Here is a 16,796-nt window from a genome sequence, read left to right as displayed (position 1 = left end):
AGTGAAAAATTTAAGGGGGTCTGAATACTTTCCGTACCCACTGTATGTATATATATATATATATATATATATATATACACACGTGTGTGTGTATATGTATGTACTGTATTTATACACACACATACAGACACACATAGTATAATAAACCTAATGAAGTAAATTAAGTAAAAACAGTAACAGTAACTAAAATATTATTACAATTTCAACTTTTCTATTTGAATATAGAAAAGCCATATAAGCTACTACTAAATATTGTAGAAACTTAATTTTCTGTAAAGTTGCTTTGCAACGAATTGTTTCGTGAAAAGCGCTATACAAATAAACTTGAATTTAATTGAATTGAATATATTTAAAAATGTAATTTATTCCTGTGATGGCAAAGCTGAATTTTCAGCACATGGTGCTTCAGAAATTATTCTAATATGCTGATTTAGTGCTCAAGAAACATGTCTTATTATATCATATTTTCACAAAAGTATTATTTTTTTCAGTATTCTTTGATTAATTTTTTTGTAACAATGTAAATGTCTTTACTGTCACTTTCGATCAATTTAATGCATCATTGCTGAATAAAAGTATTCATTTCTTAAAATCTAAAATTAAAATATTGCTAACCCCATACTTTTGAATGGTAGTGTATATACAGTATATAAATATTTTGGAATGACCCATGACTGAGGCAAAATTAGGATCCAAAATGAACTTTTTTCATATTGCCAAGTAAAATTTGAATGAATGAATACATAAAAAATGGACAATAAACAGACATGAAACTACAGTACAGTAGGAAATCCGTTGGGCATCAGTTAATTATACACTGCAGTATGCTGTCATTAACCAATCAGAACCAAGAATTTTGGGGAGTCGCACTAAAAGTACTATTATAAATGCTTCTACAATGATGTTGTTACATTTTCTCTGTGTGTGTTTCAGTCTGTTTGTATGGCGGTGTGTTCACGCTCCTCACTGAGGGCATGCAGTCTCCTCTCCTCTGCCTCAAAACCATCACAAGCCCAGCTGACAGCACGAGTGAACTGACTCGTGGAATGAGGATTTCCCCATCTGTCTGCTCCGGGGCCAGATCCATGCGTCTTAATGAGCCGTCACCTTTACCTGAACTCAGCTGTTTTTGAATGATAGTTGGGCCAAAGTGTCACATGACCCAACATACAGTAAAAGATCTGTCAGATGTGTATGTGTTTACCCCACCACACACACACACACACAAAAAGAAAATTCTGCGCTACAAGTTGCAGAACGTAATTTATTTTGGAGTCCATCTGTATAAATGTTCTTTAAGACTTTCTTCCAAATTAAAAAGAACTTGTAGCAAGCTAAGTACGATTAGCCTTAAACTACCCATATTTTTGTTCATTTAGGTGTGTTTTTCTGTTGGAGATTCTCGTTTTCTATTTATAACCTGATTGTTTTCTGTTGTAGTTATGTTGGATCTTTTTGAGGTTTTTTTTAGATCTCCTGTGGCCTTCTCCCTGAATGTAACACTGGCGTTATATTCTAGGATGTCAGCATGCCAAAGCATTCTATGCACTGTATACTTGACCTGCTCACTGTGGTAGTCCAGTGGTCTGGTAATGTTGATCTTGAACGTGATCTCCCTAAACAGTATAGATGACACTCCTAACCTCATATGTAGCAATTTTAGCTCGATTCGTGAACTTGAGATGTCTCTTTGTGCATCTGTGCGAGTAGGTATGAACTTTATGCTTTGTTTCATGTCTGAGATCGAAGTTTAAAAGAAAAAATGGTAATGCAATTGCAATCCTTCAGAAAATGAATGAAATGAGTTTGTGTCAATGCTGTCTTATCTGAAATCACTGTTCATCTTGCTGCTGAAGCCTTCATAACATCATATTCATTCTGATTAGGAATTAAAGTGTTTTTTTTAATATTGTTTTTATTTTCATTAGATTTTACTCAGCTGGATTGTCGAGGTTCATTTTCTCTCCTTCGGTATCATCCTGACCGAAAGAGATGTGCTTAATGCATATTTTGATTTTCTTGTTATCAATGTAAATATCATTTGTAAAGACATTCTTTTGTATATTTTTGTGAAATGTTTCTTAAAAGCCAAGTTTAATAAAAAAAATAAAAATTGTAATATATATGACACGTTCATGTAAAACACTTTACACTCTCAAAAATCAGTTTCTGATTTCATTGAAATCACATTCATTCTGAAGTGATGTAGATTGATTGTTTGGGCTTAATACAAATCGGTGACATATCAATTATCACACTAAATATAGTTTAGAGTAATGCACTTATTATGAGGACAGAGTTCAAATTATTTTTTTGGCCGAAATCATGCTTAACTTCTTTTGAACACGGAAGATTCCTTTAAAATCTTTTGACAATTTGTTGGCTTTGATCATCTTCAGGAAAAAACTTTGTCATCATAAAACAATGCATCATATACTACGATAATGAACTTCCTTATGATCAAGATAATATGAGATTTACATACAACACTTTTTATAATCTAATCCGAAAGTATTTAAATTGTGATTAATCCATTTTATGCAATGTATATATATATATATTAGATATATATATTCAATATATTATATTAGATATATATATTCAATATATTAGAATGTCGTGGAAAAGTTCATTTATTTCAGTAATTTATCTCAAATTGTGAAACTCGTGTATTAAATAAATTAAATGCACACAGACTGAAGTAGTTTAAGTCTTTGGTTCTTTTAATTGTGATTTAAAAATTAAATGTAGTTATTTAAATTTAGAGTTACTGAAATAAATGAACTTTTCCACGACATTCTAATATATTGAGATGCACCTGTATATACACGTGACCGTGGACCACAAAACCAGTCTCAAGTGTCAATTTTTCGAAAAAGCTGAATAAATAAGCTTTCCATTTATGTATGGTTTGTTAGGATAGGGCAATATTTGGCAGAGATACAGCTATTCGAAAATCTGGAATCTGAGGGTGCAAAAAAAATCGAAATATTGAGAAAAATCACCTTTAAAGCTGTTTAAATGAAGTTCTTAGTAATGCATATCACTAATCAAAACTGAAGTTTTTATATATTTACAGTAGAAAATTTACAAAATATCTTCATGGAACATGATCTTTACTTAATATCCTAATGATTTTTTGCATAAAAGAAAAATTAGATAATTTTGACCCATACAATGTATTTTTGGCTATTGCTACAAATATACCCAAGTGACTTAAGACTGGTTTTGTGGTCCAGGGTCACATATATCTGAGCTGTATCTTAAGAAATGCTGACCTATTCATTATCACATGATTCCTCTGAACACTGATTCAAATCACAGAATAATAGGCTGTGATAAACTACGCAACTGACCCTGAGAATACAACCCCCCCCCCTCCCCTCCCCTCCAAAATAATAATCTTAACAGGCAATGGCAAATCATATTATATTATAACTTTATTCGAAATATATTTACAATCTTCCTTATATACAACACGCCACCAACTGTAGGGTCTGATTTTTGTTTTTCTTCTATTACATCCTCTGTGGTCATACTAATAGATTGAGCATATCAGAACCCCTCACGTTAGCTTATCATCATGCTTTTGGCTGATCTTCAACAAGCACATAGCTATGCACACATTAACAACTTCATAAACTATAGCGCTGTGATGGAGAGAGGATGGGCGTCAGATTTTGACGGAGAAGGACGAGCCACAAGAGCAGCCGTGTTCAGCCTGTGGGTTCTTCAACACCTGAAAGGAAGAACGGATGAGCTCCTGACTGAAGTCAATAGTGGCTCCTCTGACAAACTCCAGACTGTCCTGGTCAACTATTATCCCCACACCATTCTTTTCAATCACTCTGGAAAGAAAGAGACCAAAATAAATGCGAGAGATCAATACAAATTCATTATCACTTCGCTGTTTTACCAAGTATGCACACTGGATTTCTGAGGTTTTGTTACGTCACAACTGTTTCAAAATGTCGATGGTTCGCCGTTAGGAGGATCACAGCAAAACTGAACCAGTGTCTGGTTTTTATCGATCTCGGATCAGTTTTATAAATTTGTAGACATTTTTAATGAGACGTTTGTGCAAATAAAAGGAAGAGTAGTAGTTAATAGTCTATGATTGGCCTGTTTAGCCCTCCGTAAAAACAAACAAAATCCTACAAATTAATCAAAGAACATGTTATACAGGCACTTCATATTAGTTATCTGATGATTTGTTAATTGCATTTAATATATCATACTTTCAATAAAACATTTGCAATGTGAATCGTTTTGCGAAGAAGTTGATTTAATTGATTCAAAGCTGTAAAAAGGTTAGTTTCTCCCATCACTAACAAACATTAAAGGGGTCATATGATGCCCATTTTCCACAAGTTGATATGATTCGTTAGGGTCTTAATGAAAAGTCTGTAACATAGTTTGGTTAAAATTTCTCAATGGTAGTGTAAAAAGTTCATTTTTTACCCTGTCAAAAACAGCTCTTTTCAGATCAAGCCGTTTTTGTAGCATTTCCCTTTAAATGTTAATGAGCTCTGCTGACCCTGCCCCTCTCTTCCGAGCTGCTCTCAGAGAGACTGTTTACTTTAGCTGCATTCATGTGAAACTTGCTAATTAGCACATTATTAGGAAAGGCGATTTGCAAAGATTAATTACAGAACATTATACTCACTTCTTCTGTAGATGAGGCTGGATCATGAATGATTCGCGCAAACATAAGACGCATTTAGGCAGATCGGGGGTGCATTCCCTTCAGAAACAATGTAATCCACTGCGAGTTCAGCGGCTCAGATGTCGGGAGTAAATGACGACTGCTATGTTCATTATTACATCCAACAACAGAACACCTCAATCGCTTAGGAGTCATTCTTGTCTACATCTGCTCCAGCGGTGAAGCAATGGCAGACTGATGACAGCTCACTCAGGGCGGGTCTGAGGTAAGACACCAGTCCAGTCTGTGCTGAAACACTACTGTCAATCAAACTATCGTGGGAGGGGCCTGTCTGTGTGACATCACACAGACAGGCATCTGAGATCGGCTCGATTTGAGAAAGGGGAAAACATTTAACGAGATTAAAAAAAAAATAATTTTTTTATCATTATAGGGTGGTTGTGTACACACACTGCCAACACACATTTCAGTTCAAACAACTTGTAAAAGTGCATGTAGCATCCTATGACCCCTTTAAGACTTTTGATTTGGTAACAAAGGCACAAACCTCATGTTCTTTGGAGAGAAAGAACTAGTAGAAACGTTTGGTCAACTAGCCAAACCCAACGTTTGTAAAATGTACATAGCATGAACAGTTTTAAGTCTAGTAAAATTCTGTACCCTCATCTTTCTTTAAAATGGTGACCTCACCTCAGATTTATTTAACAATTAAATATTTAGTAACACAATTTAGACTCTTTCGCATCAACAGTGTTAAGTTTCTGCATACAAAATAAAACATTTTCCTTTTTTATAATACTAGCTATATATGAATAATACCATTGTTCTCAATTAAATATAAACAAAATATTTTTCCAGTTTATAAAAGTTCAATAGCTATTTATTATTAAAACTGATAAACAATAATTAAATCCAAGATTATCTCATGTTTATTTATCGTTTATTGCTATAAAATAATGAAATCATTTATTTAAACTGTATTCGGAACTTTAGGTGCGTCCCAAATCGCGTACTTACGCACTATTCTATGACGTTTTGTAGTATAAATAGTGCGTTCACACTGAAAATTCCAAAAAGAAAAAGTGCACTTTAAATACACGCAGGATGCACTTAAATAACCGAAAAAATTAAGAGTGGAATGTTGAACACTTCATGCACTCAATTGTCGCAGCTTTATTTACGTACCGAAGGGGGAGGGGCTATCAGACTCCGATTATGAATGACAAAATAACCTTCTATAATTCATACTATACATGGTTGAGTACATAGTGCATAAGTACATAGTGTATGAGTTAGGGCTGCACAATTAATCGAATTTCTAATCGCGATTACAATTATGGATGTCACAATTACGTAATCGTTCAAAGCGCCAATTAATCGTTCAAAGTCCACTTATGTTATTCTGTGTGCTTAAGATGCGTTTTTTCTTTCTACAAGTTATCTTAAGGGGTTTTCCATTGTTTTAATTTTAGTTGTAATATGACATTATAATACCATGCATATTTTAACTTTTTATTTAAAGAAGAAACCAATCCAATGTATGGAACGATATACCGGACTATTTTCAAAAGGAACTGCAAATTGTATTTTCAATTGCGTTTTCAATATGTGGACGCATAAATTGTGACATAATACAAATGCAATTGCAAATCCTGCATTACCGTTTGCATTTTCACTTTCGCGAACGCACAGTGACTGCCAAATTTCAAATGAAAAAGCAAAGTCCATTTGCAACTGTATTTCCCATGTCTTAAGAGTTATGCGCCTGTCATATTTAAATAGCAATATTAATTACTACGTCTGCTTTTTCACTCTCGCTGCGTCGCGCATGTAACCTGCCAAAACTCAAATGGAATCGCAATTCCTTTTGCATTTGAGTTTCTGATGTCTACACGGAAAGCTGCCAATCAATGTGAGGGGGCGGGGCTTAGCAGGGGATAATTGCTACATTTTGGGTAAAAAAGACAGAATTATGTATTGTGCCAAGAAGGTTGAGTGACGTCACCTCCCAATACAAACACGCCCCCCAGTATAGTCCCGCCCCTGACGATGATTGGCAGCTTTCCATGTAGACATCAGAAACTCAAATGCAAAAGGAATTGCGATTCCATTTGAGTTTTGGCAGGTTACGTGCGCGACGCAGCGAGAGTGAAAAAGCAGACGTGGTAATTAATATTGCTATTTAAATATGACAGGCTCGTAACTCCTAAGACACGGGAAATACAGTTGCAAATGGACTTGCTTTTTCATTTGAAATTTGTCAGTCACTGTGCGTTCGTGAAAGCGAAAATGCAAACGCTAATGCAGGATTTGCAATTGCATTTGGATTATGTCACAATTTATGCGTCCACTAAAATGCAATTGAAAATACAATTTGCAATTCCTTTTGAAAATACTCCGGAATATCGTTCCATAACAATGAATAGATGCCATTTGAGGCTTAATACTATAGAAAAGCAATCAAGTTTTTTCAGTTTGAGGGTTTTCAACTTGTTTATTTTCATCTAAAAATATGGCATGCGGTTGCTTCAAACAATGATATAACATCATTCAATGTAAATTGTGATAATCGTAATTAATAATCGCAATTTCAAGGAAATAATCGACAATTATGATTTTTGTCATAATCGTGCAGCCCTAGTATGAGTGCATTGTGTATAGTGCGTCATTTGGGACGCAGCTCATGGTTTAAGGTTTGGTAAAATGGCTGCAAAATTAGCAAAATTCATAAATATTGACCTCCTGATGTTGATGAAATTTTTTTTTCTGAAGGTGAAGTATCGCCGACTCTTTGTTTAAAAAAAAAAAAAGATCATAAAATTGACTTTTCCAAGTCCTTTTTGTACACTCTTTGATGAAAGTGCATACATATTGCTTTCTTTTTGCAATTACCTGTCATCTTCATTTTTAACAGTGTCCACTGAGAATTTATACTGGAATCCTGAACATCCGCCTCCCTCCACTGCTATCCTCAGATACTGTCCCTTTTCCATAATCTCAGCGAGCCTCTGGAGGAAAATAAATACATATTTGTCAATGTCTTACATTACTGCCAAAAATGTGATCACTGAAGTATCCCAGATGAAGCGCATGCGAGCTCAAACCTTGACACAGGATTCACTGAGCTGGACGCTCTCAGCCGGACGGCCGGATGGGTTTTGATGCTCCTCTTTGGTAGAGGAGGCGCTGCTGTAGCGCGCGGAGGAGCTGAGAGGAGCTGAGCATGTTCTCACGGTCTCGGCTCTGGCCAACAGCAAACACGCACGTGACGGTGAATGGCTGCACACACAATGCCCTTCATCACAACAACGCATGCCCAAGGAGTTTTGATATGCACATCAGGATTATATTACATACAAAATAATTATGAAACAGATTAAAAAGCTTTGGCATGATATGTAACAGAACGGATAAGTTTGTAAGAAGCTAGCTAGCTATGCTACGTGGATTAGCTATTATCTGAAGATAAAGCATCAAACAAAGTCGTATTATATAAGACAACACATCCTGAATGCATCAGTGGCGTTTCGCTAATTCGTGCATACTTGAGAAAGTGAAATGAGGCTGTTTTAGTGGCGCTTCTGAGCAGTCTCCTGGCGAGCGACATCTCCGACACACTCGGACAGTAGCACAGCGCACGCGCAAGACGAGTTGTTATCAAGAGATCGCGAGAGAAAGGGTTGCCAGATTCAGTGGTTTAACCCTTTCATTTAAAAACATGTTCATTTTTGAAAATAAATGTTTATTAAAATTGTAGGTTAAAAAGAATAATAAAAATGTACTTGTGCACTTTTTAAATGGTCCGTTAAAAACATTACTTTATTAGCTAAATTGCTGGCTTTAAAGGGGTGATATGATGCGATTTCAAGTTTTCCTTTCTCTTTGGAGTGTTACAAGCTTTTGGTGCATAAAGAAGATCTATCAGCAGAAAAAAAACATGTTTACAGCCTGGTTCAAAAAATTATTTTGCTCTATATAGCTAATTTTGCCCTTCATGACAACTGTGAGGGGGTGAATTTTTTTTTATAACTCATCCGTTTAAATTATATTAAGCCTTAAAGTTCTGCATAATTAAGGGCGTGGCCACTTGAGTGACAGGTGGATTGCTGCTGCTGTCACCACCGTCGAGCTAGGTGGGCGTGGCTTCAGCAACCTGCTCCCGCCTCTTTGCCCATTTTCGATTATCTGGGAGTGACGCGCGGTGACGCGCTGCCAAGATGGCGACGGCCGGCTCCGCCCACTCTGAGCTTCAAAAACTCTCTTCAGAAACCTACGGGTGACGTCACGGGCACTACGTCCATGTTTTTACACAGTCTATGGATTTAATGCAGAGAGTTAACCAAGATTTTCAGTTTTATGTCATGCATTTTAATTATTAATTAAATCTGTTACTCTTTTTGTACAATTAATACAAAATATTATTAAATAATAACTCTTATAATAAGGTAAACTCTTATTTATACAGAACAAATAAGCTGATAACTGTAACATTAATTATGATTCAAATTTCACATTTTGCCCAATCGAGCCTAACAGATGCCAGATTTTTGTAATGTGTCCAGAGCCATAAACTGTTACATTTTAGATGCAGTCAGGGTCATTATTCAGTTAGAGTGGCAGGCGAGAGGCAGAGGTTACACAGCTTTGGGGGAGACAACTGTCTTTTTTTAAACAATTTGATTCAATTGCACATACAATCTGTATTCACACTAAAAGTGATCTCTCCTGCAAACATGCAGAGTTTGTTACACATGAAATCTCTCAAACTCAATTAAATATGGTTTCACCCGATATAATACAAATGTGCAAACGTTGTATGTCCTATTGGCATTTAAAATTGAGTTCAACTGCTGAAAATGAGAAAGACACACACACACACACACACACACACACACACATATGTCTGGTCAGCTATCCTTACGGGGACTCTCCATAGGCGTAATGTTTTTATACTGTACAGGCCGTATATTCTATTGCCCTACACCAACCCTACCCCTAAACCTACCCCTCACAGGAAACTTTCTGCATTTTTAGATTTTCAAAAAACTCATTCTGTATGATTTATAAGCTTTTGCACCCATGGGGACCACAATTCAGGTCCCCACCGTGACACGAGTCCCCATGAGTCTGTGTGTATTCAGGTTTAAGTCCCCACCAGGATATATAAACCAGTACACACACACACACACACACACACAATCAAGAGAGTAAGATCGTTTTACTTCTCTTTTCAATCCCTGAGCGAGTATAATAGCCTTAGAGAGGGGTTTTGATATATCTGGCAACACAATGTCCTCCTTGTTGTTTCAGACCACTTCCATGAGTCATTGCTATTGGTCAAGAGCTGCCGAAACTGCGTTTACGTCATTCCGACGCCCATACAGACAGCGCTGGATTGGAGCACACACTCATTCTGAGCTCGCGACGAGGAAGCAAGGTGTGGAAGCAAGTGGCTGAAGGAGAGGCTGGTGTGTAAGCAATTTGTAATTATGTTAGTTGGTATTTTTAACTTTTTCACTGAGCTGAAAGCCCGTTCCTGTTTTGCTATTTCCTGCGTTTTGTGTGTATTAATTATTAACGTTCACATCTTCATTAGGGAGTGTACAGAGAGTCACTCTCATGTGATCGAGCGTGATGTCAAACGGGTGTTTGTGCTCTGTTGGTTCTCTCTAGGACTCATTTGAACCATGGACTACCGTGTGCTCGGCCTTGTTTTGCTTTCTCTTCTCGCCTACACTAACGCCGAGCAGGTGAAATTTGTGGACTGTGGTAAGTACTTTGTTTATGAAGTTCATACTTTTGTATTTGTACTTCAAGTCTTTTTAAATCTTGTTTTTCCTTACAGGCTCAGTAGAAGGAAAAGTCACTGAGGTTGACATCCAGCCCTGCTCTCAACAGCCATGCCAGCTTCACAAGGGACAGTCCTACTCGGTCAATGTAACCTTCACCAGTGGTGAGTTGCTTTTCATGTGTAGTAACAGCTCAGATAAACCTGATCTAAATTTAGGAAATCAACAGCATGTTTGTATTTCCCCTAGGTGTTGAGAGTAAGACTAGTGCAGCTGTGGTTCACGGAGTGGTCGCTGGCATCCCCGTCCCCTTCCCTATTCCTCAATCAGATGGCTGCAAATCTGGAATTCAGTGTCCTATTGAACCGCAAAAAACGTATAGCTACGTCAACCAGTTACCCGTCAAGAACGAGTATCCAGCAGTAAGTGTGAACTTCCTCATCTACCTCTAGATCAGGGGTGTCAAACTCAGTTCCTGGCGGGCCGCAGCCCTGCCTAGTTTCGTTCCAACACACATACCATCTAGTTTTCAAATAAGCCTTATTGACTTGATTAGCTGGATCAGGTGTGTTTAATTAGGGTTGCATCTAAACTGTGCAGGGCTGTGGGTTTGACACCCCTGTACTAAACAATGCTTTAATGTTGCATGCATTCACTTCCTCATTTTTGGTTCGTTTATTAGATAAAACTGGTCGTGGAATGGGAATTAAGAGACGACTCCAGCAAAGATTTATTTTGCATCAAGTTCCCTGTTCAGATTGTGAACTGAAGGCCAACACTGAAGCCAAAAATGCTTACAAAGGGATACAATTAAGAACCGAGGCATCTGGATGTGTGCCTTTTTCTATGGACCTTTTAGAACTAATATTAGTAGATGCAGATTTTATGATTTATTCTAATACTTTTTTTCTAACCATGGCACATTAGTCATTTTAATGTATGGTCTTTAACTATGCACACAGTGCCACTCGACAGAAATTGCCTAATCTTCGTTTGTTTCTGTTATATTAATGATTCACCAGAACGAGACGCTGACAAACAGTGGTCATTGCCGGTGGATTAAATCAAGTGTGCACTAACTCCTGTGTGGCTAGACGGTGTTCTGATGTGTCTAATCAAAGTGTTTTTTTTTTAAAACAACTGGTTGTGAAAGTTTTACTGAAATTTTTAATCAGCATCTTTAATAAAGACTGCATCTTAATATGAGCTTATTTTCTTAAAACATTGGCAAATGTGTCTGAATGAAATAAACTACTTTTTTATGGTAAACTGATTTTTGTTTTTCTTCTGTTTATGGATTCCTGCAGGAAATATATACACAGACAGAGCTGTTCAAATGATTGGGATCAGTAAGATTTTAATATATATGTTTTTTTTTTGTTTGTTTAAAGTTTCCTATGCTCATCAAGGCTACATTTATTTGATCAAAGATACAGAAAAAAAACTAATATTGTGAAATAATTGCAATTTAAAATAACTTTTCTTTTTAAATATACTGTAAAATATTATTCTTTCATGTGATTCAAAGCTGAATTTTCAGCATTATTGCTCCAGTCTTCAGTGTTATATACTGAATATCAATGTTGGAAATGATTGTGCTGCTTAACTTTTTTTTTTTTTTTTTTCCGTGGTTGGGGACCTGTGGTACTTTTATTTTTTTTTCAGGATTCTTTGATGAATAAAAAAGTTCAAAAGAACAGCATTTTTTTCAAAATAGAAGGTTTTTTCTAACAATATACATACACTACAGTTCAAAAGTTGGGGGTATTTTTATTTTTTTTGAAAGAAATGAATACTTTGATAGTAAAGATGTGTATTGTTAGAAAATGAGCAAACTGTCCAATACTCCAGTTTCAGTTCTGTTTTCTCAGGCAGCAACTTTATTCTTTCTGAGAGGTCACCTGTCATGTGTTTGAGGGCAGATGTGTTTCACTGTGCAACACGTGAATTTATTATGATAAAGCAGAATTTGCAGTTGTTTTTCATGTTTACATATCGAACAGTAGCATTATTTTGGTTTATATAATCATTGACTGCACAATTATTTTACTGTAAACCAGCTATAAGAACAAACCATTGTCTTTACATGAATTCTAAAGCTTGTGCAAAATATGACTTGGCTACAAAACTGAATCATCAAACCAAAGTAGCATTTGAATGTGCTTTTTATTACAATTAAACAAAAGCAAGCAACATTCCTTCAGGTACAGAAGTTATTTGTGCCATGTACATCATTGAAACACTTTTTCGTCTTGGTTATCTAAGCAAACATTCTGTAAATAATTAGCAGGTTTGTCTGGGATAGATACAGAGAGTATTGGGTTTCACAGGAATTTGCTAAAACCAGACGACCAATTCTGTTCATTGCTCCTATTATCACAAAACAGCATACCATTATCACCTGCCAGCTGAAAACACACATCAATTTCACAGGCATGCTAAAAAGGTCAAAATAAACACCCAACATGAGGTAGAAACCCATCATACAACAACTTCCTGTATTAATGCATTTATTTAAATGAATCTCTTCCTTCTGCTCAAAACGGAACTTAGATGGAATGTAACTTAATAGCATATTTTTACACAGCCTTTTCAAACAAAGTCAGCAAATGGCTGCTTTATCTCACTTAGTGCAATACTCAGCATTTTGTTTTGACCAGTAAATCAAGGGTTCTGCGTAACTTGAAATCTTTCAATAAAAATCATTATTTAAAACCAGATTTTAAAAACACCAAAATTGGACTATTATATGAGATGTTTGTTCTTTCCGATATATAGGACTGTCTTTCTCTTTACAACAAAAAGTCGAACATGCTGCTGTTATGTAATGTAATTGTGGGGGAAAAGATTCTGCAAATATAAAATATAAAGCTTCTGTTTCAGTGCTAAAATGCACCATCTTTGATATTTGAAACAGGTTTAAGAAAGTCACCATTTTCTTAAAAAAATGACTCTGTGGAGGTGTTAGTGGATATCACCACTATGTTTTTGGCTGTTCAATCCTTACTGCTAATTTTGACAGATTGAGAAAGAAAACAATGAAGCAATCGATGTGTTTTTACATTCACAAAGGGGTCTGATATTCAATTATCTGTAGCAAACTAAAGGAAGAGAAGATAATGTATCAGGATTTTCAATTAACAACTACCAACTGAATTCTGAACGAAAGAAAACTGAATTGTTAGAAATCTGAATGAAAGTAGTAAGGCATCTGATATGTTTTTAATGTTAATACTTTTAAGAGCCATGCTGTACTTTTAAAGGAAGTACAGTATGGAGCTCTAAAACTCATATTTGCAGGACCAAGTTCATCCAAAATCAGAGCACTAGTATGTGAACACAAAAGACTTTAGTTCAAACATTTCCCGATAGTCCTCAAAACAGCACGTTGCTATTTCTGAGGGTTATTTCATTTGCATAAATATGAATAAAAATGGAGTATTCATCTGTGTCACAGCAATGATACCTCTCCAAATAACAGTAAAATACTTTAAAACATCACAGGCAAGTCAGAAGAAGATCTGTTCAAACATATCACAGGCTAAAAACTGAAAAAGGTACCACTGATGCTTTAAGCTGAGAGCGGCACTGAACTGTTCGCGAGCAGAGATATTGTGAATGATACTGAAGCCCTCACTGTCCGGTTTGTTTGAGCTTCTCCAGTCTCTGTAGCAGAGCATTTCCAAACGCTTCTCTGTATCCGGGGCTGAGAGAATCCAGCAGTGAGTAAACAGTCTCATGATACTGGGAGCTCAACTCCTCATCCACCTGATCGAAGACGTGTCCCACCACCTAAACAATAACAAGCAGAAACTTTAGAAACAGATCACAGATTCCTCTGGTATTCCTCACTTAGAGGTCACACATGTGATCCTCAGCGGTCAAAACAGACCAAAGAAATGAATGTTTTTATTAATGAAATTGAAATATTGAAATATATAATTAAATATTAATGAATGTAATATGTTATACATCTCAATAATATTTAGTCTTTAACTTTTGGGGGGGGGGGTATTTTTACTGTATTTTAAGGGGATTTCATTTTATTACACAATATTCACCTCTAGATTATGCACCATTTCCTTCTATATAAAATAATATGAATGTACAAAATATATTATTTTCAACTGATACAGGGTTTAATTTTATAGACCAAAGTTAAAATCCAATGCAAGGAAGACAGATTGGTGCCATCTAGTGGGAGAAAAAGAAAATCCACAATGTAACCACTAGGTATCTCAATAGATACTTCCATAGATAATAGATAGATACATATAAATAAATGTAAATATAACTTTAAATATAGGGCTGGGTATTCTCTATTTGCTTCTTTTGTAAGTATTTTCAGACATAATTATTTAGTTGTACAGCCAAAAGTTGCTCTGTATTGTAGTATTTCCTATGGTGGTCATTTTTGACCATGAAGTGTAATGACTTTTTTAAAGACCTTTTATCCTTTTCTAATAATTTCCAGATTTTTTTTGTGTGTGTGTTTTCATTTAGCATATATATATATATATGTGTGTGTATATGTATATGTATATGTACACACACACAGACACCTGTTCAAAAGTTTGGGATCAGTAAGATTTTTTATGTGTTTTAATGTGTAAAATAAAAAAGAACAGCATTTATTTAAAATAGAAATCTTTTCTAACAATGTAAGTCTTTATTATCAATCTAACACATCCTTGCTGAATAAAAGCATTTCTTTAAAAAGAAAAAGAAAAAAGAAATTCTGACCCCAAACTTTTGAATGGTAGTGTATATTGCTACAAAAGATTTCTATTTTGAATAAATGCTGTTCTTTAAACTTTTTATTCATCAAAGAATCCTGAAAAAAATATCACTGGTTCAAAAAAATTTAATAAATAAAAATAAAAAATACTAAGCAGCAAAACGGTTTCCAATATTGATAATAAATCAGAATTTAAGGATGATTTCTGAAGGATCATGTGACACTGAAGGCTGGAGTAATTATGCTGATGAAAATTCAGCTTTGCATCAGAGGAATAAATTATATTTTAAAGTATATTAAAATTGAAAACCATTATTTTAACTTGCAACAATATTTCACAATATTACAGTTTTTTTCTGTATTTCTGATCAAATAAATACAGCCTTGAGGAGCAGAAGAGGATTCTTTTAAAAACATTACAAATCTTACTGATCCCAAACTTTTGAACGGCAGTGTATATATTAGGCCTGGACGATAAAATAAATAAAGTGAAAAAAAAGAGTGATCGATATTTATCAACTGTACACCATCATTGATGATAACAATTGAAAAAGTGATGTTTCATATTTTTTTGGTTTAAAGGCACATTATGAGTGACAAGCAGACAGGCAACAGAACACACAAACACATGCTGAAACGAGTGCTGTGCTCGTCTGCGATGAGGAAACTGTGAATCAAAAAAAGGAATATTTATTTAAAATAAAAATTTGCATTCTAATGCAAAACGGTGAATTTGAATTTTAGGTGTGTCAGGGAGCCTTATCAGCGGTGCACGAGATGCGGTGAGGATGTAAGTGTCGTTGTTGCATTTTATTGTCTTTGTTGAACGCACAAGATGTGCTTCTGATGCGTTTTCCATTCAAAATATTAGAGAAATATAGAAGCTCAATGCAGAGAAGATATTGGTTAGGTTAAAACTGAAACCAAGCCATTCACACAAATGCATATTCGAGACGCACAGTACACTATCCCTCAGTCTCGCCACGCCCCACAGTTTGGGAACCACTGCATAAATACATGATGCTATTTTGTTGATAATTGTTTATGGAATTTACAAAATCATATTTGACAAATATTAGTTTAGACATTATGTAATTTTTTTAATAGACAATCGTTGTTTCATTGCATTGAATAAAGAGTTTAACGAGGTACTTTATTTTGCTCATTGTGCCCTCCTGTGGCCTCAGGAGACAGGCCAAATGTTTCCTTTACACTTATTTAATCTGCATATAAAATATAAGAAAGGAAATATGTATTTCAATTGTATTATGTTTGACTGTTAAAACTAAAATTAGTTGTTGTCTGACTCAATAAATTGGGTAATTTAAAAATACACTGGTTAAATTTAAATCTTTTTTCTTCTACTGCTCGGTTTAAAAAAGGTTATTAAAAAAATTCAATAATTAACGTTATCGAATGATATGAAACATTATATCATGACACATTTTTTAGCTATATAGCCCAGCCCATATATATATATATATATATGCGACATAGCTAAAAAAAGTATCACGATATAATGTTTCATATCATTCGATGTTAATTATTGATTTTTTTATAACCTTATATATATATATATATATATATATATATATATATATAT

General features: G+C 35.1%; 4 protein-coding genes across 7 annotated transcripts in view; 2 read left to right on the top strand and 2 right to left on the bottom strand.

Moving 5' to 3' along the window:
* LOC107561663 (echinoderm microtubule-associated protein-like 5) overlaps positions 1–1,039 on the top strand; it is a 124,969-nt gene extending 123,930 nt beyond the window's left edge. Inside the window, exon 37 of the mRNA XM_016246135.1 lies at positions 934–1,039. Within this exon, the coding sequence (XP_016101621.1) occupies positions 934–970 (37 nt within the window). The 3' untranslated portion in view covers positions 971–1,039. The remainder of the gene's footprint in view (positions 1–933) is intronic.
* Positions 1,040–3,445: 2,406 nt separating this feature from the next.
* Positions 3,446–8,331, bottom strand: LOC107561668 (iron-sulfur cluster assembly 2 homolog, mitochondrial-like). 2 transcript variants are annotated; one of them, XM_016246139.1, is made up of 4 exons: positions 8,212–8,331; positions 7,771–7,945; positions 7,559–7,674; positions 3,446–3,848 (listed from the first exon to the last, which is right to left on the bottom strand). In XM_016246139.1, the coding sequence occupies exons 1-4, from the start codon at positions 8,271–8,273 to the stop codon at positions 3,674–3,676; spliced, it is 528 nt and encodes a 175-aa protein (XP_016101625.1). In that variant the 5' UTR covers positions 8,274–8,331; the 3' UTR covers positions 3,446–3,673. The 2 variants fall into 2 exon arrangements, with proteins under 2 accessions (XP_016101625.1, XP_016101626.1); XM_016246140.1 differs by having other exon boundaries at positions 7,771–7,909.
* A 1,704-nt stretch (positions 8,332–10,035) lies between these two features.
* Positions 10,036–11,724, top strand: LOC107561678 (epididymal secretory protein E1). 3 transcript variants are annotated; one of them, XM_016246147.1, is made up of 5 exons: positions 10,036–10,134; positions 10,340–10,435; positions 10,512–10,619; positions 10,705–10,877; positions 11,138–11,724. In XM_016246147.1, the coding sequence occupies exons 2-5, from the start codon at positions 10,354–10,356 to the stop codon at positions 11,222–11,224; spliced, it is 450 nt and encodes a 149-aa protein (XP_016101633.1). In that variant the 5' UTR covers positions 10,036–10,134; positions 10,340–10,353; the 3' UTR covers positions 11,225–11,724. The 3 variants fall into 3 exon arrangements, with proteins under 3 accessions (XP_016101633.1, XP_016101635.1, XP_016101634.1); XM_016246149.1 differs by lacking the exon at positions 11,138–11,724 and adding an exon at positions 11,077–11,092 and having other exon boundaries at positions 10,705–10,906; XM_016246148.1 differs by having other exon boundaries at positions 10,052–10,138.
* A 1,140-nt stretch (positions 11,725–12,864) lies between these two features.
* The window catches only part of LOC107561679 (GSK3-beta interaction protein-like), a 5,637-nt gene continuing 1,705 nt past the window's right edge, over positions 12,865–16,796 (bottom strand). The window contains exon 3 of the mRNA XM_016246151.1: positions 12,865–14,247. Coding sequence (XP_016101637.1) covers positions 14,089–14,247 — 159 coding nt within the window. The 3' untranslated portion in view covers positions 12,865–14,088. The remainder of the gene's footprint in view (positions 14,248–16,796) is intronic.

The sequence above is a fragment of the Sinocyclocheilus grahami genome, unplaced genomic scaffold (assembly GCF_001515645.1).
Source record: "Sinocyclocheilus grahami isolate Dianchi unplaced genomic scaffold, SAMN03320097.WGS_v1.1 scaffold787.1, whole genome shotgun sequence".
Taxonomy (NCBI): Eukaryota; Metazoa; Chordata; class Actinopteri; order Cypriniformes; family Cyprinidae; genus Sinocyclocheilus; species Sinocyclocheilus grahami.
Note: the sequence above shows the minus strand (reverse complement) of the source record. Positions and strands in the feature narration are given on the sequence as shown.

What these genes read in the sequence shown, in the direction of transcription:
- LOC107561678 (XM_016246147.1), top strand. Translation starts at nt 10,354, where the DNA reads ATGGACTACCGTGTGCTCGGCCTTGTTTTGCTTTCTCTTCTCGCCTAC. An exon ending in GGTGAAATTTGTGGACTGTG is followed by an intron (nt 10,436 to 10,511) that starts GTAAGTACTTTG and finishes TTTTCCTTACAG; the next exon opens with GCTCAGTAGAAGGAAAAGTC. An exon ending in CAATGTAACCTTCACCAGTG is followed by an intron (nt 10,620 to 10,704) that starts GTGAGTTGCTTT and finishes TATTTCCCCTAG; the next exon opens with GTGTTGAGAGTAAGACTAGT.
- LOC107561668 (XM_016246139.1), bottom strand. Translation starts at nt 8,273, where the DNA reads ATGTCGCTCGCCAGGAGACTGCTCAGAAGCGCCACTAAAACAGCCTCA. An exon ending in TCAGTGAATCCTGTGTCAAG is followed by an intron (nt 7,675 to 7,770) that starts GTTTGAGCTCGC and finishes ATTTTCCTCCAG; the next exon opens with AGGCTCGCTGAGATTATGGA. An exon ending in GTTAAAAATGAAGATGACAG is followed by an intron (nt 3,849 to 7,558) that starts GTAATTGCAAAA and finishes CTTTCTTTCCAG; the next exon opens with AGTGATTGAAAAGAATGGTG.